Here is a 27942-nt window from a genome sequence, read left to right as displayed (position 1 = left end):
CGCAGTCCATTCCAGACAAATGGCCGTCCAATCTCTTTTTAAAATATATCTTTATTACACATTCTCCAAACATTTACACCACATTTCCATTTTTGACAGTACATCAGAGTCAGCTTCTTTTCCATTTACATTGTAACACTTTCATTTTCAATTCCTAGTAAATTTCTCTACTGTTTATCCAATTATATTTACATTTCTGTCATTCCTTATATATATACATTTCCTGCAATTTTTAAATAATTTTATGAATATTCTTTTACTTTTCTCCTCTAGCCTCTCATACCATCCATCCCAAATCTTACAATGTTCCGTTTCCTTCTTATCTTGTTACTCCATCATTAATTTATCCATTTCTGCACATTCAAGCACTTTTTAAATCCGTCATTACCTTTTTGAGGGGTATTTATCTGTTTCCACTATTGTGCGAAATCTCTTCTTAAAAGCCTCCAGTGATGGAAGCACCCACAACTTCTGGTGGCCAGAAGTTCCACTGTCCTCCCTGTCAGGAAATTTCTCCTTATTTCCAGGTTTCCATCCTTATGGCTCCTTGTCCTGCTTCCAGGTGGCTTTGGAGAAGAGCTTGACTCCTTGCTGCAGCAGAGGACCCGTGGTGGTGATGGTGGGGTCTCCCTCGCAGGGCTGTTTTTCTTGCAGCGGAGAAGCGGAAGAATCCTATTCATCGGGAGAAAATGGGCGGGGCCCGAACTACAACTCCCGGGATGCCTCGCCCCCGCAGGGGCCGCCGGGAGTGGCGGCGCCTGGCCGCGCCCGCCGCCACAGTCCTCTCGCGCGGGCGGCGACTACATCTCCCGGCCTGCCTCGCGCGGTCACGAGGAGGCGGGGGGGGCAGAGGAGGAGGAGGAGGAGGCGGCGGCGGCGGCCGCGGTGTTGAGGGTCGGCTCGTTCGCCCTCCTGAGGCGACCCTCGCCGCCCCGGCAGCGCCACCACGGAGGCCCCACGGCGGAGGCGGAGGCGACGGAGGCGGCTCCGGAGCCCCGAAGAGGACGGGGCCGCCGCCATGGAGTCCCCCGCGCAGCTGAAGGACCGCATCCTGGAGAACATCTCGCTCTCCGTCAAGAAGGTCAGCGGCGACCCCCGCCCCTCCCCCTAGCAACGCCCCCTAGCAACGCCCCCTCAACCCCCTCGGGTGGGGCCCGGCAGCCGGTCAAAGGGGGGAGCGGTGAGGGGGGTCCTCCTCCCTCTGGCCCCCAGACCCCTCAGCCCCGGGGGAGCGAGCGGGGGGTTCCCCAGGCCCCTCTGTTGAAAACCGGCCTGACAGGGTAGGCCTTTCCAAAGGGGGGGAGGGGGAGGAGGAGGAGGAGGAACCTCTTGTTCCCGTTTTTACATGGAAAATCCAGCCTATCGTTTAAGAACCAGTCAGCCAAATATCACAGGGAGGTTTTCATCATCATCATCTTATTATTATTATTATTATTATTATTATTATTATTATTATTATTATTATTATTATTATTATTATTATTATTATTATTATTATTATTATTATTATTAATTATTATTATTTATCATTATCATCATCATTAATCATCATTAATCATTACCATTATCAGGAGGTTATTATTACAGGAAGGTTATTATCAGAGAGCTGGTTATTATCATTTATCATTATGAGGTTATTGTTATTACAGGAAGGTTATTATTAGGGAGGTGGTTATTATTACCATTATTTATCATTATCATGAGGTTATTGTTATTACAGGAAGGTTATTATTAGGGAGGTGGTTATTATTACCATTATTTATCATTATCATGAGGTTATTGTTATTACAGGAAGGTTATTATTAGGAGGTGGTTATTATTACCATTATTTATCATTATCATGAGGTTATTGTTATTACAGGAAGGTTATTATTAGGGAGGTGGTTATTATTACCATTATTTATCATTATCATGAGGTTATTGTTAATGAGGTTATTGTTATTACAGGAAGGTTATTATCAGGGAGGTGGTTATTATTACCATTATTTATCATTATCATGAGGTTATTGTTATTACAGGAAGGTTATTATCAGGGAGGTGGTTATTATTACCATTATTTATCATTATCATCAGGAGGTTATTGTTATTACAGGAAGGTTATTATCAGGGAGGTGGTTATTATTATTACCATTTATCATTATCATCAGGAGGTTATTGTTATTACAGGAAGGTTATTATCAGGGAGGTGGTTATCATCACCATTGTCATCACAAGGAGGTTATTAGGGAGGTTATTATTGTTTTTATTATTATTATCATCACAGGGAGGTTGTAATTATTACCATCCTCATCCTCATAGTAAGGTTATTGTTACCACAGGGAGGTTATTATTATCATCATCACAGGGAGCTTATTGTCATTACATCATTATCATCACAGTGAGTTTTTTATTATTGTCGTAGGGAGGTTATCATCATCATCATCATCTTTATCCATCTTTATCTCTTCAAGGTGGCCAACCTATCTAACACACACCTTCCTCCTCCTCCCGCCGCTGCCTCCTCTTCTCACTACTACCATCACCACCACAACAATCCTGTGTGGTCAGTCGGGCCAGAAGGAGAGGCACCCAGGCGTCTTTCCAGGCTAAGGCAGAGGACTCGAACTCGCAGCTCCCAGCTCTCTAGCCTGGTGCCTTAATCACTAAGGCTCTCGTAATTGCTGTAGTTGCTTTTCTTACCGCCGGATCCTTCATTGCGACTGCGCTGATGTCATCCCCCTTTCTCAGTTCATCGTTTTCCTGGCTTCTCTCTCCCTTTTGGCTTTTGCGGCTTCGGCCAGGCCGGCTGTGGCGAGGTCTCTGGCTTACCTAAGCTCAGCAACCTCCCTTCCCCTTCGGGGGATGCCCCGTCGATTCCCCTCTCCCGTTCGGAAAAATGAAGAAGGGGTCCATAACTGCTACTTTGTGCATTGAAAACCCAGGCAATGTCTATAATGTCATTTTTATGCAGAGCAGGTGAAAGAAATTAAAAAGCATCACCTACTAAGCTGGTTTGGCTTTTCTTCGCATTGAAATTCCCTGTTTGAAATAGTTGCATGATAAGTTCCCAGGACTGGCCCTGCGAGAAGTGGTTTCTGAGTGCTTTTGCGTTGCATCATGCATAAATACTAACCAAAAAGTTCAGGAAAGAGGGTTGTGCTTTGCTGTGTCGCCTCTGAGGTTACACTACAGGCAGTCCTGGACTTGTGCCCTACGATGGAGCCTGGAATTTATGTTTTATTTATTTATTTATTTATTTATTTGATTTGCCAATTGTTTACAAGAGAATAAGTATAAATGTATACATAGTTGTGAATACATGAAATGGGTACATATAAGAAAAATAAAAGAATAAGAGAAACAATAGGACAGGGATGGTAGCCTGGAATTTATCTTGCTGAGCGAGAAATGCGTTAAGTGAGCTTCGACCCGTTTTACGACTTTTTTTGCCGCCTTTGTTTAAGTGAATCGATGCGGTTGTGAAATTAGTAGCGCGGTTGTTAAGTGGATTTCCCCGTTGACCTTTGCTTGCTGGGAGGTCGCAAAATATGATCACGTGATCCAAGGAACACTGTGACCGTCATAAAAAATGAACCGGTTGTCAAGCATCTGAATGTAAATCACGTGACCTTGTGGATGCTGCAACGGTCATAAGTGTGAAAAATGGTCATAGGTCTCTTTTTTCAGGGCTGTTGTAACTTCAAATGGTCACTAAGTGAACTGTTGTAAGTCAAGGTCCAGCCCCATCTGGAGCCCTCCAAAAATGGGTTGTGTTGTGTTTCTCCCAATCCAGCTTCAGCAGTGCAGCTAATCGTGTTTCCCCAAGTGGACTGGATGCCTTGACAGATTTGTTTGACCGACTGCATTAATGGCGGTTACTGCTAATTTATGTTCATTTATTTGATATGTTCAGTGTTTAGCCTCCTCTTAGCAGTTCACGATGCAGGTTTTGAAACGATCGCATAAATTTGGCCCTTCGGCAACCGAAACCAATCGTAGCAGAAGGCTGAAAGAAATAATCCACCGGCAGGTAAAATTGGTAGTGATGGTGGTGGGGAAACCCTCTGAAAAGTAAAAATTCAGAACAGATAACATATTAGGCTGATACCTTTATTTTTATCTTCTTCCTGGACCAGCAGTGGTCAGTGGATGGTAAGGAGACCAGCAGCAGAATCAGCCGATGCTGGAATCCCTGTAGCTGAATCTACCCCCCTTCTGCCACCTTTTCCACTCCTTCTGTCGGGGGTATAAACCCACATTTCTCCAGCTGCCAAATCACTGCAAGGGGGTTCCCACAAAATCACAGGGAGAAGGGAGGCTCTGGGTATTCTGTGGCGTAAAATCCAATTAGACTCCTCCCTTCCCCCTTGGGAGCCCATTCCCAACTGCGCTTGTCCCATAGCAGATAAATTTGGGCCTTTGCCTGTTTGTTTTGCCCCTCATAAAGAGATTTCATACAGCCGGCTTCGTAGAGCGGGTGAGTGATCTCTGGCTTCGTCTGCTAAGCCACTTTTCCTGATAGCCTCAATCGGGTGGCCAGAATCCAGTCTGTCAGCCAAGGTGAACCAGGGAGATGCCTGGTAAGACACTTTTATTGCTGGTTGTGGGGCCGGCCTGTTGTGCATCCTTATCCTTGGGCATCCACCGAGTTGTTGGATCAGAAGGAAGGCTGAGCGCCAAAGAGTGGAGGCCTTTGAACTATAGTGCTGGAGAAGACTCCTGCGAGTCCCTTGGACGGCGAGGCCATCCAACCGGTCAGTCCTAGAGGAGATCAACCCTGTCTGCTTTTGAGAAGGCCAGATCCTGAAGAGGAAACTTAAAGACTTTGGCCACCTCATGAGAAGGAAGGACTCCCTGGAGAAGAGCCGAATGCTGGGAACGATTGAGGGCAATAGAAGAAGAAGGGGACGCAGAGAAGGATGTGGCTAGACGGAGTCACTGAAACAGTTGGGGTGAGCTTCAGTGGACTCCAGAGGTAGGCCTGGAAGAACGTTGTCTATGGGGGTCGCAATGGGTCGGACACGACATCACAACTAACAACAACACAATCACTGTCAGACATGGGCGAGAGCCACAGATAGCAGCAAACGGATGATCTTCCTGGAGTTTCCTCAATGAAGAGGATGTTCGTCGTTGCGTGTTTAAGTTCTGCAACCTCTGGATTGCTTTCTGTTGTGAGGACTAGCGGGAGACGTGTGCCGCTCCTGGCTTCCGGGCTGTTGTCTCGGAAGGCGCTGCCTCTCTCGCCCTGTCAGCCTTGCAGCCCCAGAGATGCTGTTTGACAGGCAGGAGCAGAGTCCGCCCCCCTCCCCCAGCAGCTAGAGGGTGATGTGGGTGGCTGAGCCCTTTGTGCCAGTGCCATTTGAGGTGTGCCTTCTTTTGGAGAACCCGTCTGCTCTTCTGCCCCCCGGGCAACCCTGTAATTCTCTCCGGAGCTGAGGCACCATCAGGCTTGGATGCCGCTCCCTCTCGGGCCCAGCCAAGACATATAAAGGTGTGGCTGGGAATCGTGGCCCTGGGAAGCAGCTCTCCTTGTTCCCCTGAGCAAGGTGGAGTTCAGCTGGAAGGAGGAGGAGCTGTCTGGAGGCAGCAGCATCCAAGCAGGGGGGTCCTTATGGACAACCTCAGGAGGGCCCTCAAGATTCCCCTATCCTGGCTGAGCAGGAGGAGAGGTCTCCTCTTCAGGGTGGGCGCTTGCACTTCTGCAAGCAATGTTTACCTGCTCCGAAAGTGGCGTTGCGTAGGGTCAGTGAGTTGTGCATTCTCTTCCTCGTCTCCTCAAGCGGGTCTTTTTTTGCTGGGGAGGCTAATGAGCCGGGCTTGGCTTTGGGGGTTTCTCCTTCCTTTCCTAGTTGTGGGGTCAGTCTGTCGTGCAGCCTTATCCTTGGGCAGCCACTGAGTCGTTGGTCCCAGAGCCGGTTCTGCTGATGCTAAGATGGATCTGAATCTGACACAGTGGTGCAGTGGTTAGAGTGCAGTACTGCAGGCTACTTCTTCTGACTGCCGGCTGCCAGCAATTCAGCAGTTCGATCCTGATTGAGTCAAGGTTGATTCAGGCTTCCATCCTCCCGAGGTCGGTAAAATGAAGACCCAGATTGTCGTGGACAAGAGGCTGACTCTGTGAAACCGCTTAGGGCCGTGAAGCCCTGTGAAGCGGTATATAAGTCTAAGGGCTATTGCTTCCTCCCTCCCAGTGGTTAGAATGTGGTATTGCAGGCTAACTCTGCCCACTGCCATCAGTTCGATCCTGACCAGTTCAAGGACAATTCAGCCTTCCATCCTTCCCAGGTCGGTAAAACAAGGACCCAGATTGTTGGGGGCAAGAGGCTGACTCTGTAAAACTGCTTAGAGAGGGTTGTGAAGCGCTGTGCAGTGCTACCTAAGTCTTAAGTGCTGTTGCTGTTGCTTTCACGGGGTTGGCTGTGTACCTAATAGTCAGGGCTTTGGAAAGTTGGGCCCGACTTTCTCTTGTTCTGGCCAGAGAAAATGCACCCAGTGCAGCAGCAGATGACTAATCTAAGCAGGATTGGAGGCTCCGTTCCCATTCTCGAAATCGGTGACTTCTCCTTCTTCCAATCCATTTAGAAGACCAGCCTTAAAGTGAAAAGACGACACGGTCCTGCTTTTCTTCCAGAAAAGCCACCCTCGTTCTGAAATGCACTTCACTTCTTGCTACCCCCCTCCCAAAATGTCCACGCCTCCCCAAGCCCACCTGCCCAGGGATGGCTGGAAGCGGAAAGCGTCTCTGCTTTCCATCCAGGAGCCGCTTCAGGTGCCTGCAAGAGATCAGAATCGAGGTTAAGAGACAAACGCAGCCGGTCTCCAGAAGAAGCGGAGGCCCAGCCCTGTCGGTTCATTCAGCCCTTCGACTGTTTCGCTGCCATTCCTCCCAATCCTGACCCATAGAAATCCTACTTGCTTGTACCCCCTGCATTTTAGGACAAAAACCCGCCGTGGCTTTTGAGAGAGTTGTTCCATTACATGCGCTGGCACAAAATCACAGGGACTCCTCGATTTGTGACCACAACGGAGCCCAAAATGTCCGTTGCTAAATGAAACATTTGTTAAGTGATTTTTCTCCCCCTTTTTTTGCCACAGTTATTAAGTTGTTAAATTAGTCAAACTGTTGTTAAGCGAATCTGGCTTCCCCGTTGCTTGTCAGAAGGAGATCCTGTGACCTGGGGACACTACGACTGTCATAAATATGAGTCAGTTGCCAAGCATCTGGATTTTAATCTCATGACCGTGGGGATGCTACAACGGTCATCAGTGTGAAAACCCGGTCGTAAGTTACTTTTTCCAGTGCCGTTGTAACTTTGAATGGTCACTAAATGAACTGTTGTAAGTCGAGGACTACCTGTAGCATCCCGTGGGCATCGGTTCTGCTTTGGCCGAGGTGAACTAGGCCTTTTATTGGGCCTTGCAGCCAGAACCGAAGGTAGGCGGACTTCTCTTAAACAACCCTAAGCAGAGAGGCGACGGGAAACGACTTTTTCAGCTGATCACTCCTAAAAACCCTGAAAAGTGGGGGTTGCGTAGATCGCAGCCAGGCAGTGTGTGGTTGGTGGCTCCCTCACCAGATGTGCTCATCTCTCCAGCTGCAGAGCTACTTTGCCGCCTGCGAGGACGAGACCCCCGCCATCAGGAACCACGACACGGTCCTGCAGCGTCTCTGCGAACACCTGGACCACGCCTTGCTTTACGGGTAAGGGGCCTCGGCGTGGGGCTCGCTTGTTCCCAAGATCATGAAGCAGACCCCTTGTCCTGATAAAGCCCCTTTTATTTAGGTTAAAGGGAATTCCTCTCCAGCAAAGTTCCAGCAAACCATCGTTCATGAGATTTCACAATTAAGCAGACCTTTATCAGGCTGGGAGAGTTGCCAGGCTGATATCTTCCAAACGCCATTCTGTAGCAGACAAGAAGTCAGGGACAAATCTTGACCCTAATGAATGGAACTAATTGTCTCCTGCAAACTCCACTCCCCTTTCACTCCTCTTTTATTCCCTATGGGAGGGGTCATTCATCGTCCACCTGTGCCTTTACTCCCGAGTCGACCCTTGTTCCTTAACTTCCCTTCTCCTGGCAGCTCTGTGCATGTGCACACTGGGAACAGGCTCCAGCTGTTCTTCTGCCCCACTCTTGTCCAACTCCGAAGGCAGCTGATAACTGTCGGACGGCCCTGGCCCCATCTCTGCCTCTTACGCGGAGCCCTCGTCAGAGCCTTCCCCAGACTCCAGGACAGGCCCAGGTTCCTCCCCAACCTCCTCCCTGTCCGAGTCTGCCCCCTGGAGGAAGCCATGGCAGGGGCTCAGATTCGGGCCCTTTCTCCCCTCCCTCCCTTTAGGCCAGCAGCTGGCTCTTTCCTACAGTGCTGCCCTTGCGGGGTGCCTAGAAGCAGCGGCCCATGAGAAGAGAGCCTGATGGGGTCCCCTTGTATGGCACAGTTGGGCCCACTTGTGAACAGGGATGGGGCAGGAAGCGTGCCCTTCCTCCTTCCCTCCCCCTCCCCAGGCTGCAGAGGCAGACTCTTCATGAGCTGGACGAGGGGCCTGGAGGTGTTGTGCTGGGGAGCCTGCAAGGGGAGTGGGTGGGTGGGTGGGTGGATAGGCAGCTTTTGCTCTGAAGGAACCCGCTCCGCCATTTTCCTTCTCTTCGACAGGCTGCAAGACCTTCCTTCGGGCTACTGGGTCTTGGTGGTCCACTTTACCCGCCGAGAGGCCATTGAACAGATTGAACTGCTGGAGCACGTGACCACCAATTTGGGGCGCAGTAAGTCTCAACCATGCAGCTTTGGCCAGCCCGGTTTGGGCAGCCCATGTCACCGGAGGGCACCAGGCCCCATGGGGTATTGGCCCTGAGGATCTGCGACTTGCTTCTTAGTGAGGTTTCTGAGCTCCCAGTCCTTCCAGTAAGAAGGCTGGGAGCTACTGTGTTTCCCCCCCCCAAAATAAGACCAGGTCTTATATTAATTGTTGCTCCAAAAGATTGGGGCTTATTTTCTGGTCAGGTCTTAATTTTGGAGAAATAAGGTCCCAAATGCATCCATCTGGCTGACAATCTTAACTGGGCCTTATTTTCGGGACAGGGCTTATATTATGAGCATCCTGGAAAATCGTGCTTAGGGCTTATTTTCCAGTTGGGGCTTATTTTCATGGAAACAGTCGATGGCTCCCTGCTTTGGGCTGGTAGCTGGACAAGCCCCCAGAAGACTCAGCCTGGCCCCCGAGGGGGTTGCGAGGCCCCTCCGACTACCTGGGGCCTTGGGCGTCAGGGCAGCCTTCCTTTGGGTGGGTCCCTGACAGCCAGCAGGTTCTGCAAGGCCATCTCTCCCTCTCGCAGGCCGAGCATGGCTGTACCTGGCCCTGAACGAGAACTCTCTGGAGAGCTACCTCCGCCTCTTCCAGGAGAACCTGCCGCTGCTGCAGAAGCATTATGTCAGGTGAGTCAGCTGGGCTGGCCCCGTGGGAAGTGGAGGGGGAGGGAAAGGATCTCCCTCCCTCCCTCTCCCTCTCTCTCTAGCTCTCTTTCTCTGTCTCCCCCGCCCTCTCCCTCTCTGTCTCTCTCCTCCTTCTCTCTCTCTTTTTTCCCTCTCTTTCTCCCCTGTCTCTTTCTCCTCCCCTCCTCCTCCTCTCTTTCTCTCTTTCTCCCCTCCCTCTCTCCTTCTCTCCTCTCTCTTTTCCTCCCACTGTCTCTTTCTCTCCTTCCTCCCTCCCTCTCTCTCTTCCTCTCTTTCTCTCCCTCTCTCCCTCTCTCCCCTCCCTCTCTCCTCTCTCTCTTTTCCTCCCACTGTCTCTTTCTCTCCCTCCCTCTCCCTCTCCCTTTCTCTCTCTCCCTCCATCTCTTTCTCCCTCCCTCTCTCTCTCCCTCTCTAGCTCTCTTTCTCTCCTTCCTTCCCTCCCTCCCTCTCTTTCTCTCTCTCCTCTCCCTGTCTCCCTCTCTTTTTCCCTCCCTCCTCTCTCTTTCTCAGCCTGTTTCTCCCCTCCCTCTCCCCCTCCCTCCCTCTCTTTTCCTCCCTCTGTCTCTTTCTCTCCCTCCCTCTCCCTCTCCCTCTCTCTCCTCTCTCTCTCTCTAGCTCTCTCCCTTCCCTCCCTCCCTCTCTCTCTTCCTCTCTTTCTCTCCCTCTCCCCTCCCTCTCCCCCCTCCCTCCCTCTCTTTTCCTCCCTCTGTCTCTTTCTCTCCCTCCCTCTCCTCTCCCTTTCTCTCTCTCCTCCCTCTCTCTCTAGCTCTCTTTCTCTCCTTCCCTCCCTCCCTCTCTCTCTTCCTCTCTTTCTCTCCCTCTCCCCTCCCTCTCTCCCCTCCTCTCTCCCTCTCTCTTTCCTCCCACTGTCTCTTTCTTCTCTCCCTCCCCTCCTCTCCTTTCTCTCTCCCTCCATCTCTTTCTCCCTCCTCTCTCCCTCTCTAGCTCTCTTTCTCCTTCCTTCCCTCCCTCCCTCTCTTTCCTCTCTCTCCTGTCTCCCTCTCTTTTTTCCTCCCTCCCTCTCTCTTCTCAGCCTGTTTCTCCCCTCCTCTCTCTCCTCCCCTCTCTCTCTTTTCCTCCTCTGTCTCTTTCTCTCCCTCCCTCTCCCTCTCCCTTTCTCTCTCTCCCTCCTCTCTCTCTCTCTCTCTCCTCCTCTCTCCCTCTCTCTTTCCTCTCTTTCTCTCCCTCTCCTCCCTCTCTCCCCTCCTCCCTCTCTTTCTCCCTCTGCTCTTTCTCTCCTCCCTCTCCCTCTCCCTTTCCTCTCCCTCCCTCTCTCTCTAGCTCTCTTTCTCTCCTTCCTCCCTCCCTCTCTCTCTTCCTCTCTTTCTCCCTCTCCTCCCTCTCTCCCCTCCCTCTCTCCTCTCTCTCTTTCTCCCACTGTCTCTTTCTCTCCTCCCTCTCCCTCTCCCTTTCTCTCTCTCCCTCCATCTCTTTCTCCCTCCCTCTCTCTCTCCCTCTCTAGCTCTCTTCTCTCCTTCCTTCCCTCCCTCCCTCTCTTTCTCTCTCTCCCTCTCCCTGTCTCCTCTTTTTTTCCCTCCCTCCTCTCTCTTTCTCAGCCTGTCTCCCCTCCCTCTCTCCCCTCCCTCCCTCTCTTTTCCTCCCTCTGTCTCTTTCTCTCCCTCCCTCTCCCTCTCCTTTCTCTCTCTCCCTCCCTCTCTCTCTAGCTCTCTTTCACTCCTTCCCTCCCTCCCTCTCTCTCTTCCTCTCCCTCTCTTTCTCTCCCTCTCTCTCCCTCTCTCTCTTTTCCTCCCTCTGTCTCTTTCTCTCCCTCCCTCTCGGTTGCCTCTTCCCAAATTGCACTGTTGGGGCATCAAGGAGTCCAAAGGCAGCAGTTAGTTCCGAAGGCTGCAACTCGGTGCAACAGTAGGGACTGGCGGGTTTACCGTTGCAGAAGAGCTCCAGGGTGTGAGTGGGGGGAAGGTCCCTCTGGACCAGGCACCCATCAAAGGGGCCGGCCTCTTCCCAGCAGTGAGGCAACAGTTTGGGAGGAGCCATTCCGGGTTGCTGCCTTCGCCAGGAAGGCCCCGGGTGAATCCTGAGCTCCGGCTTTTCCATCCCACAGAAATGCCCTGGTCTGCAGCCACGACCACCTGACACTCTTCCTCACCTTGGTGGCCGGCCTGGAGTTTATTCGATTTGACCTGGACTTGGTGAGGAGACTCTGGCCTCCTGGAGCAGCCAGCCTTCCCACTTCCTCCTCCCATTGGGCTGGGGCACATCCCACGCCCACCTGCCGGCCCTTCTGGTGGATTTCCCACTTATGTCCAAAGGCAGCAGCTTTTTTTTTTTTTCCTAATTTTTCCCAACCGACGGTCAAAACTCCTGAAGCAAAAGAACGGTGGGGAAAGGGATTGCTGGGTGGGCGAGCAGCAGTTCCACCTCAACCCCTCCTGCTTTTCCAGGACGCCCCTTACCTGGACTTGGCCCCCTACATGCCAGATTACTACAAGCCCCAGTACCTGCTGGACTTCGAGGACCGCCTGCCCAGCTCCGTCCACGGGTCAGACAGCCTCTCCCTCAACTCCTTCAACTCGGTGACGTCCACCAACCTGGAGTGGGATGACAGTGCCATCGCCCCCTCCAGCGAGGGTAAGGGGCCAGGGTGGGGGGCCGTGGGCAGGAGGCACAGGATGGCATGTGAACGTCCTGACTCCACAGGGCGCCGCCTGGGGCTGGGGGTTCTGATCAGGCTACCCTGCCTGCCTGTGGGCAAGGCTAAAGGAACGGAGGGTCTGGGTGGAGCCGAGGGGCAGTTCTTCATTGGCCGGTGGAGCGCCCCGTCAAGCCTCAAACTCCCGTCCGCAGCCTCTCCAACGCCCTTCAGGGAACCTGGGGCAAGGCCTGGGGGTGCTGAGCAGCCCTCCGACACCTGTGTGGTGGGCCAGTATTTGGAGATGCACCTGGGCTGCCCCATTGCAGATCTTGCCTCCCTTGTTCCATACCCTCAGCGGGATTTTTTGATTGTCCTCGAGGGCCGCTCGGCCTGGATTGGCCCTTCCCTTCCCCGGCCGCAGTCTGACGCTGACACCGCTTCTCAAAAGGAATCCCCGTAAACGGAAAGCCAGCACAGCCATAAAAGAGGAAGGCCCTGTGGCAGGCTGGCACCTTCCTGATAAGTCCCTGGGTTTTTTAAAAAAACAAAACAACTTCCAAGATAACGGGGTCCCTCAGCAAGGATCCAGAACTGAGCCCAGCCAGCGGTGGGCTGCTACAAGTTTGCACGGGTTCGGGCGATCCTAAGAGCCTGCAGAGTTCGGCAGACCCATAAATCCCACCCCTGGCTGGTCCCGCCCATCCCTCCCTCAGGGAGGGCGAAAAATGGGCCTCCCAAACAGGCCCGTTTCCGGCCTCTGGAGAGCCTCCGGATCCCGGGGGAGGCCGTTTTGCCCTCCCAGAGGCTCGAGGAAAGCCTCAGGAGTCTGGGGAGGATGAAAACATCCCCCCAACTTGGTGCAGGAGGCCATGCCTACCCAGCAACCGGGCAGAGAAACCCGTTGCTGAAATTTTTGAAGGCCACCCTGCCTGCAGCCTGAGCTGAGAAAGGGTCCCTGCCCTGCCCTTGTCCTGCTCCATTTCCCCCTCCCCACCTTTCCCCATCGATCATGATCTCCGAGAGGGTATTCCGTGTCTCCGTTCCACCCACCCTCCTTCCCTCCAGATCCCTTTCATTTCTAACCCTCCTTTTTATCCCTCGTTTTATAGATTATGATTTTGGAGAAGTCTTTCCTGCAGTGCCGTCCATGCCTACCACAGCATGGGAAGGTGGGACCAGCTCGCCTGGTTTTCCAGCCCCCTCCTCCTTTCCCGCCCCCGCCCTCTCTGCCCCAGAGCTTCCTGCATGCTGGGCCACAGGTCTCTTAACACCGGCCCGGTGCCTGAGGGGCCCAGCAGCCAGACCACCAGGCGTTTCGGTGGCAGGCTCTTGCCAGCTTAAATGGGCTCCTGAACCCGGGGCATCTGCTGCCCACTTCCACAGCCTAAGCTGTTCTCCGGGCCCTTCTGGGTGCCTAACCACCTCCTGTACTTCTGTGGCTTCCATCTCCCAGCATGAAGCATCAGTCTTTCTGGTTTGCACATTAACAAGCTTCCGAGGAGCGCTTCTGTGTTGGTGCCAGCAGTCTCCTCCTAACCTCTTTCTCTCTCCTATCAGTGCATGGGGGGAGATGTTATCAGGCAACGGACATTAAGCCACCTGATTTTGTGGCCACCGATGCTTCTGCCAGCAGCTTCTCTTTCCAAGCAGGGTCGTGCTAGTGATGGTGGCAGCTGCTGCAGCCCTTTCTCTGTCCTTACCTCCCTCAGCTCTTGCCCTGCCATGCCCCTTAAGATGGGGGGTGGGGGGTGGGGCCTCTGGGCTTCTAACTCTGTCTGCTGCTCCTTTCACTGTTAAAATAAGTTCCTGCTCCAGTGGTGGTATTGTACTGGTTCGGGTCGGTTCTATCGAACCGGTAGCTCCGATAATCATCTGTGAGTGGTAACTCCGACGATCATCTGTGAGCAAACTGGAACCGGTTCACTCTGACGATCAGCTGCTGCCCCCCCCCCCTCCCACCCCAGCTCTATACTGACCTTTATTTCCTGGTTTTGAAGCTCAGCAGCTTCGCGCCAGCTGTTGAAGACACAGTGCAGGATTGCAGGAGAAAGTCAGTAGCAAACCCACTGCGCATACATGCGCAAAGGGTGCCAACCAAGCCACACCCACAGAACCGGTGGTAAAAAAAATTTGAAACCCACCGCTGTCCTGCTCCCTCCGCCTGCAAAGGGAAACTTGGAGAGCGGCCAGCAAATGAAAGCGGGGGTAAGTGAAACTAGTTGTCCCAAAGGTCCTTTTTTTCCCTCAAGAGGCCACTCGGCTTTCTTCTATTCAGTCTTTGAAGATGTTTTGCTTCTCACCCAAAAAGCTTCTTCAGCTCTGACTGGATGGTGGGGAAGGGAAAGATTTACGTTCCTTGCAGATAGCTGATCGTTTGCATCCTTTTAGAGAGGCGACGAGGCCACTTGGAGGTTTATCTGCGTCCTCAGGAATCCCCTGAGTGGTGCAAGTGGTTCCTGTAGTCTGCAATTATTCTTCTGGAAATCCGTTCCTACCCCCCCACCCCATTCGGAGGGCATTGATCCCAAAGTGCAGAGCAAAAGGTCTATGGAGATTCTCCGTCGTGCAGGTCGTGGTTGTCCCAAAGCTGCTTTTTCAGGAGACAACTGGACTTGCTGGTTTTTCTTTGAAGACGTCTCGCTTTCGCTCCTTCCGCTCTGCTTTGGGACAACCATGAACTTGGATGACTGAAAATCTCCATGGAGACTTAAAGTGGTTGTGCCGTCTCCTGCAATTCCTGGTTGAAGGCAGGCTTCCTGGTTGGAGAGAGAGACATTTTGTAATGGAATAATTGAAGAATTGGCACAGCCTGCCTCTTGACTCCCCGCCACCCCAGATGCTTCCCCACTTGTAAAACTGACCAAGAGGCACCACCGCCCGTTTCCCAGTCTCCATGCAGCCGAAAGGGGCTGCTCCGGAGGTGGGCGACCTGCTGCTTGTCTGCAGGGCTACATCAGGGGCTCTGGGGTTCAACAGAGATCAGGAGCGCCCCCCTCCCCCAATGGGTCCGGGTGGGGAGGATGTCGTCCTCTTCTTCGGGCACAGCCTGTGGAACAAAGTGCCAAGATGTCACAGTGTGTGAAGCCAGGGTAGAATTCCCAGCCCAGTAGCTGTTAAGTTGCAGCTCTGTGCAGGCCGCAAGGATTGTAGGAGTCGGAATTCTGTGAGGACCTGAAGGAACTGGTCTTCCTTCTCCTCTGCCAGCTGTGAGAATCCTTGAATTTCTTGAGCAAAGTGTGCCAAAGAGTTGCATGTGCAGCACATCTTCTGAAGGGGGACACTGCTGCTCTTGGGAACAGGGAGAGACAGCTGACTTCCTTCCCTCCCTCCCTGCTTTCTTTCCTTCTCTCTTTCCTTCCTTCCATCCATCCATCATATCCCTTCCTTCCTTCCTCCCACCCATCCATCAAATCCTTCCCTCCCTCCATTCTCCTTCCTTTCTTTCCTTCCTTCCCTCCCTCTCTCTCCTTCCTTCCATCCATCCATCCATCCATCCATCCTATCCCTTCCTTTCCTCTCTCCCTCTTTTATTCATTCATTCCCCTCCCTCCCTCCCTCCCTTCTTTCCTCCCTCCCTCCCTTCCTTCCTTCCAGAAGGAGACCTGACCGATACGCTCAGCTGCCCACGTTCCGTGGCCTCCGAGGTGAACAGCAGCCGCGCTTCAGCCAAGAGCCCCACCCAGCGCTACAACCCTTTCGACGGGAAGGCGGAAGGGCCATCGTCTGCCGAGAGCACCCCAGTGCACGCTGCCTCACTAAAGGCCGACCTCGTGCCCGAAGGCACCGATCAGTCTGAGAGCTGCACGGAGCTGGAGGTCATCAGGTTGGTGCAGGGAAGGAAGGAAACCTTCCCCGATTGCTTGGCCCCGTCTGTCTCTTGCTTCTGCCTGGGGCTCTTGTGGACCACTCCCCTCTGCTGTGGGAGATGTGCCAGGAATTGTTTCCCTGCATCTGGGCATCGGGGAGCCCTCCTTTGCTTCCTAGTGGCCAAAGCAGCTTGCCTGTGTTGTGGCCTTTCGGCCACCGGCCCCTCTAAGAGCCAAAGGAGGAGGAGGAGGAGGAGGAGGCGTGGCAGTCAGGATCAGCATCAGGGCAACCTGAGAGCTCCGAGGGGGAAGAGGGAATGGAGCTGGCAAAGAGAGAGAGAGAAAGAGAGAGAGAGAGACACAGCCTGGGTCATCCGTCAGCCCTCAGATAGAGAGTCCACAGCCCCCAGGTCTGGAGGTGGCTGCTGAGGAAGAGGAGGAACAGCTGGGTCCAGTACCTGACTGTGGATGTGCAGAAGGCAGAGGAGAGGAGAGCAGTGGAAATCTATGAGCCGGTCCTTGGGAAGGAATAGCTACCGCCACTAGCGAAGCCCCACCCTAGCTCTGGGAATAAAAAAGCAGGGGGCAGAGATGAATAAGTGTGCAGACAAGTATTCATCTTCCAGCCAGACAGACTTGTAAGCCTGCAAGAGAAACTTTTTGCAGAGCTGCTGGCACTCCTAATAAAAGGAATCTTTTTGAGTTCGTGTCAGGGGGTTTGTTGTATTTGGGGAGCTGGCTCAGAACAGCCTGCCATTGAAGTTGCAAGAAGTCTGGGCTCATTGGCCTCCCGGACAGGGTGTCCAGCTCGAGACCCCTGAGTGGGGCCAGACGTCCACCTGTCCTTGAGCCCCAAGCAAGCCTGCCAGCTGCCCGGCTTACAGCTGTTCCCTGCTGCGCCACTTGCCCCCCTTGTCCTCTCTTGACAGGCTGGCTAAAAAGAAGAAAACAAGCAAGAAGAAGAAAGTGAAGGCGGAAGAGGCCGCTGTCCCCTCCCTCCCTGCTCCCGCTGGGGACCAGGCTGTGGGCAAGGAGGCCGGGCGGCCGTGGACCACCCCAGAGTCCGGCCTTGCGGTCAGCACTGAGGCGCCAGCCCTCTGCCAACTGGGGCTCCAGATCCCCGAAATGAAGGACACGGCCATGGAGCGGGTGGGGCAGGCCCTCAGCAAGGTGATCGACTCGCTGGAAGCGACGGACGGGTGGAGCCGCCCCCTGGAGCCCCCGGACCAGTCCTTTCGGACCGGCTTGCCAGGGGAGCCCCCTTCGGAAGGGCCATCCCTTGGCGGCTTTGGTCAGGGTCTGCCGGCCCCCATGGACTTCTACCGCTTTACCGTCGAGAGTCCAAACGCTCCTGCAACAGGTGGTGGCCACCATGACCCTGCAGGGCATGGTGAACCGCCACATGTTCCTGGTGGCCCTGAAGCTCCTGGACAAGCGGAAGAAGGAGGAGGAGGCGGGGAGGCTGCTGGGCCAGCCGTAGCCGGCTCGCCGGGAGAAGCCGTGGCGACGGCCAGTGTGGCGGCCCTCAGCAGGCTGAAGGAGGATCGGGCGAGCCCTTCCCCGAGCAGCGCCGAGGACTCTGGAGTGGAGGAGGGGCAGGGCAGCCCGTCGGAGGCTTCCCATCCCTCCGAGTTCAGGTAAGGGCTGGTTCCTCCCACTGAGAGGTGGCGGTGCTCAGCCACCCCTCTTCCCAGGTGAGCGGGGGGGGAATCGCAGCCTGTGTCCGGGTACCGAGTAATAAATCCGACGCCAGCAATAACCCTGAGGCGGATGAATTCCTCAAAGAACAGCCTTATTGGAAACATCACATCGTGGCCCCTGTCTGGCGAAAAACCGACTCCGAAGGGCCCCTTTGATTTTTTTTCACCCAATTCAAAGTAAGAAGTTTTCCCCTCCACCCCCCAAACAATCACTCCCGTGGCCCAATCGCTGCCAGCGTCCGCTGGTCTGGTGACATCACTCCTCTCGGCCAGGTGTGTGAGGACGTCCTTGGTCCCCGGGAGAAAGTCTCGAGAAAGTGTTTTATTTTGGCTGCAAAACCCCAGCTATGTCTAATCCCACTCCCCCACCCACCCCGTCCTTCGCTCCGGTGGGGTAACACTTGACGTTCCAAGATGGTTTCCCCCAGGTCAGCTTCAGGGTTGACAGCCTTCCCCTGGCATCCAGTTGGCAGCAGAGGTTGGGACTCTGCACTAATGGTGGCGGCATCTCGACCGGCGTATGTCGAGAAACTGTTAGGCTTTTCAGGGCAATCCTACCTTGGACAGTCCCTCCTGTCTGCTCCCCCCTCCTCCTCCTCCTCCTCCCGTCTTCCTCACCCATCACTTGCCAAGTCCTCGTCTTGAGATGCTTTCTGAGCTCGGTGGTTTTCTTGCAGACGTTTCATTACCCAAATCAGGGAACATCACCGGTGCTAGCATCATCCGTCTGATACCGATGATGTAGCTTATGAGCCGTGGTGGCGCGGTTGGTTAGAGTGCCGTCCTGCAGGCTACTTCTGCTGGCTGCAATTGGGCCGTTTGAGTCTCACCAGGCTCAAGGTTGACTCAGCCTCCCGTCTTTCCGAGATCGGTAAAATGAGGGCCCAGATCGTTTGAGGAACAATAGGCTGACTCTGTAACCTGCTTAGACAGGGCTGTAAAAAGCACTGTGAAGCGGTATATAAGTCTAAGAGCTATTGCTATCTTCCCTCCCTCCCTCCCTGTGGTTACAATGCAGTATTGCAGGCTAACTCTGCCCACTGCCACCAGTTTAATCCTGACCGACTAGCTCAAGGTTGACTCAGCCTTCCATTCTTCTGAGGTCAGTAAAACAAGGACCCAGATTGTTGGGGGCAAGACGCTGACTCTGAAAGAGCTTAGAGAGGGCTGTAAAAGCACCGTGAAGCGGTATATAAGTCTAAGGGTTATTGCTATCTTCCCTCCCTCCCTCCCTCCCTGTGGTTACAATGCAGTATTGCAGGCTAACTCTGCCCACTGCCACCAGTTTAATCCTGACCGACTGGCTCAAGGTTGACTCAGCCTTCCATCCTTCTGAGGTCAGTAAAACAAGGACCCAGATTGTTGGGGGCAAGACGCTGACTCTGAAAGAGCTTAGAGAGGGCTGTAAAAGCACCGTGAAGCGGTATATAAGTCTAAGGGTTATTGCTACTTTGGGTAATGAAACCTCTGCCAGACAACCACTGAGCTTAGACAGCAACACCAAGGACCCCCCTGATTTCAACCCTGAGCTACCAATATTCTCCTTTATTCCTCCTTGCATTTCATGAACGTAAAGGGATGTCCAAAATTGACCCTGCTTTCTCCTTCCTGGCGATTCCTGCAGTTCCATGTCTTCTTCCTCGGAGAAAGCCCCCTCACGATGGGGGAGGGCAGGGGGGCCGGCCGGCTGGCTCTCCCTCCTGACCCTCAGCTGGGCCTTCTTCTCCCTGCAGGGTAGACAACAATCACTTGCTTCTCTTGATGATCCACGTCTTTCGCGAGAACGAGGAGCAACTCTTCCGGGTAGGTCTACGTGCCCAGAAGGGAGCCCCTTTGTGAGCACCTTTCCCCCCCCCCCTCCTCCGCCCCACGCTCCTGGGGAGGGTTAGCGGCTTCGGGAGGGAACCAGAGCTCTTCAGATCTAAGGAGAAGCTCTTCTCGCCTCTCTGCTGCGGACGCGGGAAGTCACGGAGTAGTAGCGGCGTCCTCTCTCCCCAACAGATGATCCGGATGAGCACAGGGCACATGGAAGGGAACCTCCAGCTCCTTTACCTGCTGCTGACCGACTGTTACATGTACCTCATCCGAAAAAGGTAACCCACCCACCCCCCGTGGAAGGCCCCTCGATCGCTGCCTGCCTCCGAGCACCGCCTTGAGCCTCGCCCAGAACGGAAGAACCCCCTTGGGGCAAGGCCTGGGCCCCTGGCTGTGCAACTGACTCTGCGCCTTGCTTTCCCCATCGCCAGGAGCCGCTGAGAAGCCCTACTTGGTGGAGGAGGCTGTGTCTTATAATGAGCTGGACTACATCTCTGTGAGTTGCGGAGGACCGCTGGGTGGGTGAGTGGGCTCTGCGGGCACAGGGGGGGGGGCATCCCTTTGGAAGGCTTCTTCCCCGGGCAAGGCCAGCGGCCTTAAATTCCCAGGCCCGGGCGGGAAGGTGGGGAGGCTCGCCCCTATCTTGGCAGGGGCTGAGCCTTCCCCTTCCAGAGGCCAAGGGGTTACGGTCCCCTCCAAATGGCCTCTGCTTTCCCCGGCAGGTGGGTCTGGATCAGCAAACGGTTACTTTGGTCTGCACCAACCGTCGGAAGCAGTTCCTGCTGGACACGGCGGACGCTACCCTGACTGAGTAAGGGCTGTGGGTGGGCTTCGTCTCCCTTGGTAACAGCTGCTGGGATGGAGAAGGATGCTGCCCAGAGAAGGCTGACTTGTATGCCGAGGTGGCTTAGTGGTTAGAGGGCAGTACTGCAGGCTACTTCTGCTGACTGCCAGCTGCCTATAATTTGGCAGTTCGAATCTCACCAGGTTGACTCAGCCTACCGTCCTGCTGAGGTGGTTAAAAGGAGGACCCAGATTGTTTGGGGGCAAAAGGCCGACTCTGTAAACCACTTAGAGAGGGCTGCGAAGCACTGTGAAGTGGTATATAAATTTAAGTGCTATTGCTACAAGAGCCATGGTGGCGCAGTTATTAGAATGCAGTATTTCAGGCTAACTGCTCACTGCCAGCAGTTCAATTCTCATTGGCTCCAGGTTGACTCAGCCTTCCATCCTTCCGAGGTGGGTAAAATGAGGACCCAGATTGTTGGGGGCAAGAGGCTGACTCTGTAAACTGCTTAGAGAGATGGGCGTAAAGCACTGTGAAGCGGTATATAAGTCTAAGTGCTATTGCTATTTATTGAGAAAATTTTATATAGCCACCTACTCGACTTACAAGGATATAAAAACACTATACAAAAAAATTAAAAAAATAAATAAAAAGAACAATAATAAAATAATAACCCCCCACCCCAACAATAAGTAGTGTTGTTCTTTGTAGGGGGGAATAATTTTCATAATTGGATGTCTCCCCCCCCCTCCAGTTAATGCAATCAATTCATCTAAACCCTGTGCTCGATCCAGCCCCCCTCCTGTGGTAGTTTGTCACGGGTCCCCTAATTCCCCTCTCCTCGAAGGTTCTTCCTGACCTGTCTGAAGTCCGCCATGATCAAAGGCTGCCGTGAGCCACCGTACCCCAGTATCCTGACTGACGCCACCATGGAAAAACTGGCGCTGGCCAAATTTGTGGCTCAGGAATCTAAGCAAGAGGTGCGTCTTTCTCCTGCCCTTCCTCCCTTCGAAGCGCAGAGGAGGTGTCCGTGGAGATTCTCAGTCCTCCAGGTTGTGGTTGTCCTTAAAGGTGCTTCCTTTTTCGAGAGGCAACCGTGTCAGGTTTTGCAGCGGAAATTCAAATCCGGAAAACGCCCAGATGACTGATTCAGCAGGATTCATTAACTTCTTTATATACATAATAACACATGAAGTGAAGTTTACAATACCAATAGTAGATTCTTCCAGGCGGTAAAGTTACAAGCAAAAACACAAGTAGCAGCTTCAGAACTCAGAGCAGAGAGTAGTTTCACCTTAAACAACTGAGATAAAGTTTCATTCCTCCAGAGCTGAGCAAAAAGCAGAGATAAACCACTCCGGTTCCAGTCTCTGCCTCCAATTCAACTCCCGTTGACTAACCTTGTTAACCATGTCTCTGCCAGTTCATGAATATTCTGGCCATCTGGACTTTTCTGGTTTTTCTTCGAAGACATTTTGCTTCTCATCCAAGAAGCTTCTTCCGCTCTGACTGGATGATGGTGGGGAAGGGAAGGATTTATCTTTTCAGTGCAGGTGGGCTGATGAATCTAGGCCTGATGGGTTTGTTCTCCGATGTTGAGCCCTGTGTTTATGAAGCGGTGGTTTTGTTTCCCCAAATGAGCAGCTGTCTGCAAAATCCTTCCTTTCCCCCACCATAGTCGGAGCTGAAGATGCTTCTTGGACAGGAAGCGAAACCTTTTCAAAGAAAAACCAGAAAGTCCAGTTGCCTCTTGAAAAAAAAAAAAAAAGCACCTTTAGAGTGCAGAGGAGACCTACGTGCTTAGAATATATTCTAAGCTGAACTAAAATGACTACCCATATGTCAATTTCGGGCTTGACAGGCTGCCCTCCCTCATTTGAAAAGAAACCCCTGCAACGACATAAAATACACTAAAGATTGAAATTAGGTTAAACGCAATCATACAATGCACATTTTAACCTCCTTTGCCACCCACAGAATTCGGTTTGGGCTTGTGTGGATATTTTTTCATGGAATTTCCCCACCAATCGATCAGCCTTTACTTTCCAGCTATTTACCCAAGTCGCTTTCCAATAAATTAAATACTGTAACTTCGCCCTGAAAATCCTAGAATCCAAAATTCACATAGGTCAATTTTGGGCTTGACACTACGTGCCGTAGCCACTCCAGGCAGCCTTCCCTCCGAGGGATGCATCAGCCTTGTCTCACTTGGGGGGGGGGAGAGGGGGGCAAAGGCCAAGGTGGGGTGGGTGGGTGGGGGTCCTTTGGGGGCTCAGAGCTTGGCTAAGCAGCTGCCTGCCTTTGGTAGATCTCGGAAGTGGTGGTCCACTTCTATGGCCTTGTTCACTGGGAAGACCCCCTGGATGAAGGCCCACCTTCGTCTCACTACGTGTCCACCGAAAACTGCATCGTCAAGGAAGGTGTGCTGAATTACAAGGCAGGAACCAATTACCTGGGGAAAGAAATCTGGAAGTCTTGCTTTGTGGTGCTCAGGTGAGGAGGATGTGGCTGGGGCCAGAAGGAAGGTTGGCTAGACTCTGGTTCCTTTTTTTCTTTTCTTTTTTATCGTTATTATGAATTGTTATTGAAGACGTTCTTAACCAAGCAAAAACCAGAAGAGAAAATATAACAGATAGAAATGGTAACTAGGGAAGAAGAAATAGAAAAGGTATGCGACATGAATACCGTAATGAGCCTCATTCCAACTGTCTGGTCCCTTCCCAGCTTGCAGAAGTGTAGAAGTCGATCGCTTGTGGCAAAGATTGCAGAAGTTCGTCCTTGAAGAGTTTATAGAAAGAGACTAGTAAATGAAAAACGGTTGCAGGAACTGGGCCTGGCTAGACCAGGGGAGACAGGATAGCAGCAGTGTTCCAATATTTGAAGGGCTGCCCCAGAGAGGAGGAAGGGGTCAAGCTATTTTCCAAAGCACCCAAAGGCCAGACAAGGAACAATGGATGGAAACTGATCAGGGAGAGATTCAACCTGGAAATAAGGAGGAATTTTCTGACAGTCAGAACAATCAACCAATGGAACAGAAGTTGCCTTTGGAAGTTGTGGGAGCGTCATCACTTGAGACTTTCAAGAAGAGATTGGACTGCCCTCTGTCAGGAATGGTGTAGGGTCTCCTGCTTGGGCAGGGGGTTGGACTAGATGACCTACAAGGTCCCTTCCAACTCTGATTATCTGTTAAGAAAAACCTCTGATCTAGGCCGTTTCCTGATTTTGACTTTTTTTTATAGCTTTACTAACAGATTCATAGAGATCTGTTCATTAAGGTTTTCTGTTTTTCTGTGATCTTTGGTAAATTTTGCTTCTTCCTCATCCTTTTTGCTGGGTTGATTGTTATATAATTTAGAGTAACATTGCTGACTTTTTTTTTTTTTTGCATCTCGATCAGATGTTACGATATTTCCATCAAGTGGTTTTAACATCTTTAAAGTCAGCTAATTTTACGTTCATTTCTCTTACTGTCATCAAAGACAACTGCTTTTAAGAATTTAATATGTAGTGAAATAATCTTTTGGGGGAATTTATTTGCCTCTTTATAAAACCCTAGTAAGTAATTCCACCCCTGGAATACTGCCACCAATTTTGGTCACCATACTACAAATAAAGATGTTGAGACTTTGGAAAAAAGTTCAGAGAAGAGCAACTAAGATGATCCAAGGCCTGGAGACTAAACCATGCGAAGAACGGCTGCAGGATTTGGGTCTGGCTAGTCCAAAGAAAAGAAGAATTAAGGGGTGACATGATAGCAGTCTTCCAGTATTTGAGGGGCTGCCCCAAAGAAGAGGAAGGGGTCAAATTATTCTCTAAAGCACCAGAGGGCAGGACAAGAAACAATGGATGGAAACTAATCCGAGAGCCTGGAATCAGGGACAGTGAGGACAATTAACCAGCGGAACTGTTTGCCTTCAGAAATCATGGCTGGTCCATCACTGGAGGCTTTTAAGAAGAAACTAGACAGTCACTTATCTGAAAATAGTATAGGGTCTCCTCCAAGATCCCTTCCATCTCCATTCTATTCTATTCTATTCTATTCTATTCTATTCTATTCTATTCTATTCTATTCTATTCTATTCTATTCTATTCTATTCTGATCTTTAATCACCTATTGTGGCTTATTATTTTTTTTGAGTTCGCTGTTATGCTATACGAAAGGTCTCCTTGTAAAAGTTATAGTTGCATTCCAAACCACCCTGATACCTGTGTCTTTGTTGTGTGATATTTCTGGAGTGATGCCCTTTTCTGTCCATTGCTCTAACGTCCCTTTGCCTTGGTTGCAGCTTTTCTGGTGTATAGCCATCTTTTTAACTGTATAACCCCAGAGCTACTTTGGTCTGGACTCTGGTGGTTCTTGGTGACAGCACAAGAGGGCCTGTCCTACCCTCCCGAGGGCAGAGAGCATTTCATTGGCAATATTCACCTGTGCTCATTCGAAGCTCTCCCGTTTTGGACTGGGAGGGGGGCCCCTTTCCCAGCCGCTGTTTCCGTCTTCCCTCTGCAGCAACGGCATCTTGTACCAGTTCCCAGACCGGACGGACGTCACTCCGCTGCTGTCTGTCAATATGGGGTGAGTCCCAGATGAGGCAGGCTCCCCCCCCCCGCCCCTGACTCTGCCCCCTCTCGGTCTCATTTGCCGCAAACTCTGTCCCTTGCAGCGGAGAGCAGTGTGGCGGGTGCCGAAGGTCGAGCGCCACGGACCGGCCCCACTCCTTCCAGGTCATTTTGACTGAGCGCCCTTCCCTGGAGCTAAGCGCAGAAAACGAAGAGGAGATGGCCGATTGGATGCTGTACTTATGCCAGGCGGTCTCCCAGGGGGTAAGGTCATCCTTGGGATTGGGGCCAGCAGGGGTAGGGGGGACGGGTGGGGGACGGTCCCCGTGGCTCCTGTGCTGCCTGGTGACCGGAAGGGCGGTCCTGTGCTTGCCCTCTGGGACCTCCAAAGGTTGTCTAGCCCTCCTTCTCACCCAGGTCATCCCCCAGGGTGTGGCCCCTGCACCCTGCGTCCCCTGCTGCCTGGTGCTGACGGAGCAGAAACTCTTCACCTGCCACGAGGACTGCCAGACCGGCTTCTTCCGCTCCCTGGCTACTGCTGAGCTGGCGGAGGTGGCTTCCGTCTCCACGGAGCCCGGCTGGGAATATTGTCTCCTGGTCAGTCTTCACGAAGAGGAAGGGGAAGCGTTTGCCTTGGGGTCTCTCAGGGCTCCCCTGGGAGTTTGCCAGCCCTGGGGCTCGTCTGGTGCAGCTCGTTAAATGAGGCTCTTGGCCAACGGTGGGATTCAGAGCGTTTTCCTTCCGGTTCAGTGGGCGCGGCTTGGTGGGCGTGGCAGGGGAAGGTTGCTGCACAATCCCCATTCCCTCCCCACCCCGCTAACCTGCTCTCCAGCTCCATTCTCCTGGGAGGGGCAACCCAAGGAGACCCGGCTAGCCGATCAGCTGGGATTCAATGGGAGGCAGAGGAGATGGGTGGGCCAGACAGGGGTGGGATTTGCCAGTTCAGCCGAACGACTCAAAATCTCCACTTTACCGGTTCTCCAGAACTGGTCAGAACCTGCTGAAAACCACCTGGGCCCTTGGCCCTCCTGCGTCAAGAGGACCAGGGTCTCAGGTGGCGTTCCTCTCCCACCCCCTTAGGAGTTTGCCCAGGAGCAGAAGCAGTACGGCCGCCATGGGTCCTCTATCTCAGCTGCTCTGCAGAGCTGGAGCGGTTCCTGCTGGCGCTGGACGCTGTGTGGAAGAGCACCTACCAGGTGGGCTGGTCTTGCGGCAGGCAGGCGGCCTGGCTCTATAGACGGAGGCGGCCAGTAGCTCCGTCTCACACACACACACACACACACACTTCACGGCTCCTTCCCCCCCGCTGTGTCGACAGGTGGACCTCCTGCACAAGCCCTCGAGGACAGCTCCATCCGAAAAAGAAATGCGAGGACGCGCTGAGCCTGATCCACAGCACGTGGCAGCGCAGCGACAGCCTGTGCCGCGGACGCGCTTCCCGGGACCCCTGGTGCTAGCCTCCCAGGAGACGAAGAACGGCCCGATCCTACCAGGCGGAAGCACGGCGGGCAGCGCACGAACCGGGAGGGGAGGGGGAAACCTGAGGCAGAGGAGGGGGCGCGCATGGGCCTCGCTCGCTTGGACACTCCGCGATCCTCCCCCGGAACCCGGGGTCTCTTTGCTACCGCTGGCTATTGGCTCCGCCTCGCACGCACCGGTTGGGCCGGTGGTTTATACGACAAGTTGTTTGCGCCACGGGGTGGGTTGTGTCTCAGTCGGGACTCCGGGTACAAGCGGGAGTGGGAAGCAGGAGCTCTGGGCCGCCACTCCCAGGCGGGAAGGGTCCCGTGGATGGCGGAGTAGCCGTGAAGAAGGATGGTGAGGTTAGGGCGCCGGTGGGGAGGGGGGCTTCTGCAGAAGGCTGGTCGCTGTCCGTCTTTTAGATGCTAGAGCCCACCCTGCGACCCCTCTCTTCCCCCCCAACCCCCCGCATGTGTTCCTTTGGTTCAAGGCCGGCCGCCAGCCTTGCTCCCCTTCCTGGTCCCTGTTCTCCCTTCTCAGCTTGTGTGCTACCTGTCATGGCCCCCTCCATGCCCCCCCACACTCACCCTGAGCTAGGAAGGAGCCGCCAGGGCTCCCCTGCCCCTCTCTCGCCCTGCCCCCTGGCAGCAGAGCCCCTGGTGGGGGGTTGGGCAGCTGGCCTGGGGGAGAGTGGCTGCCACTGCTTGGAGTTGAGGGTCCTTCTGCTCGGGGCTGGGAGGGGCGGCAACAGCGCACAGGGCTTTCTGCGCACAGGCAGATCTCACCCCCCAAACCCCCCACACTTTGGGTCTGGGTTCTAGTTGCAGTTTTCAAACAGCCGGGCTAAGGAGTAGTTGTAGTTGCCTGGGGTTTTGTTTTGGTTTTTTGTTTTTTTTAAAGCTTTTCTTTATTTTTAAACTCTAATTTTAACGAACGAGAGACCTGCTAATGTACTGTATGTGTTCCCACAGGGGCCTTTTTCCAGGGGGAGGCCTCTGTGGCCGAGTGGGCCTGGATCCACGTGGCCAGCCCTTCCAATAAAGGCAACTTGGCGATACACAGCACTTGGGCGCCTGCCTGCCTGCCTGCTCAGCGCCTGCCCTCCCTTTGTGCCACCCCGAGGCTTCCTCCGGCGCCCGAGACTCCCCGCCAGCTCGGCCTGCTTGGGCCGGGCCTCGCTTGTCCCCGAGCTCTCGAGATGAGTAGGAGCTTCTCCAGGAAGTCCCTGGCTTCCAAAGGCCCGACGTTTTTCAGCCTCTTGCTCTCAGGGCTCCCAGTTCCTCAGATCCGCTTCCTCCAGCCATGCCATGCAGAGATGCCTGGCCCAGGTCCAGTGTGATCCAAGATCTTCCATCCTTCCATCATGACGAGGTCGGTAAAAGGAGGACCCCGATTGTTGAGGGCAAGACGTTGACTCTGTAAACCGCTTAGAGAGAGCCATAAAGCACTGCAAAGCGGTATATAAGTCTTGAGTGCTATTGCGATCTTCCTTCCTTCCTTCCTTCCTTCCTTCCTTCCTTCCTTCCTTCCTTCCTTCCTTCCTTCCTTCCTTTCCCTTTCCTCTTCTTTCCTTTGCCTTCCTTTCTGACCCCACAATTCCTTCCCTCCTTTCTTCCTCATCTTGCCCTTCCTTCCTTCCTTCCTTCCTTCCTTCCTCCCTCCTTCCTTCCTTCCTCCTTCCTCCCTACCTACCTTTCCTACCTACCTTCCTACCTACCTTTGCAATCCTTAGAATACTTTGCCTTCCTGACTCTGCCTTCCTGCCAATAGGCTGACTCAAGCTTCCT

General features: G+C 53.2%; 1 protein-coding gene across 1 annotated transcript; it reads left to right on the top strand.

Moving 5' to 3' along the window:
- The first annotated feature begins 825 nt into the window (after positions 1-825).
- Positions 826-27219, top strand: PLEKHM2 (pleckstrin homology and RUN domain containing M2). Its single transcript, XM_087944766.1, is given in 23 exon segments — positions 826-1081; positions 7578-7684; positions 8639-8748; positions 9319-9418; positions 11499-11586; positions 11839-12025; positions 13139-13198; positions 15624-15852; positions 16765-17472; positions 19269-19338; positions 19537-19626; positions 19781-19846; positions 20073-20161; positions 20985-21117; positions 22446-22630; positions 24645-24710; positions 24799-24958; positions 25112-25291; positions 25775-25799; positions 25802-25890; positions 26013-26028; positions 26031-26053; positions 26056-27219. Coding segments are annotated over 23 exon segments (2940 nt in total). The 5' UTR covers positions 826-1018; the 3' UTR covers positions 26152-27219.
- The last annotated feature ends 723 nt before the right edge of the window (positions 27220-27942 follow it).

The sequence above is a fragment of the Notechis scutatus genome, chromosome 16, assembly GCF_049901735.1.
Source record: "Notechis scutatus isolate UNSWTSFEM ecotype Mainland chromosome 16, rNotScu1.2, whole genome shotgun sequence".
Classification (NCBI taxonomy): Eukaryota; Metazoa; Chordata; class Lepidosauria; order Squamata; family Elapidae; genus Notechis; species Notechis scutatus.
The sequence above is the reverse complement of the archived record's forward strand: the minus strand, read 5'-3'. Positions and strand labels throughout refer to the sequence as shown.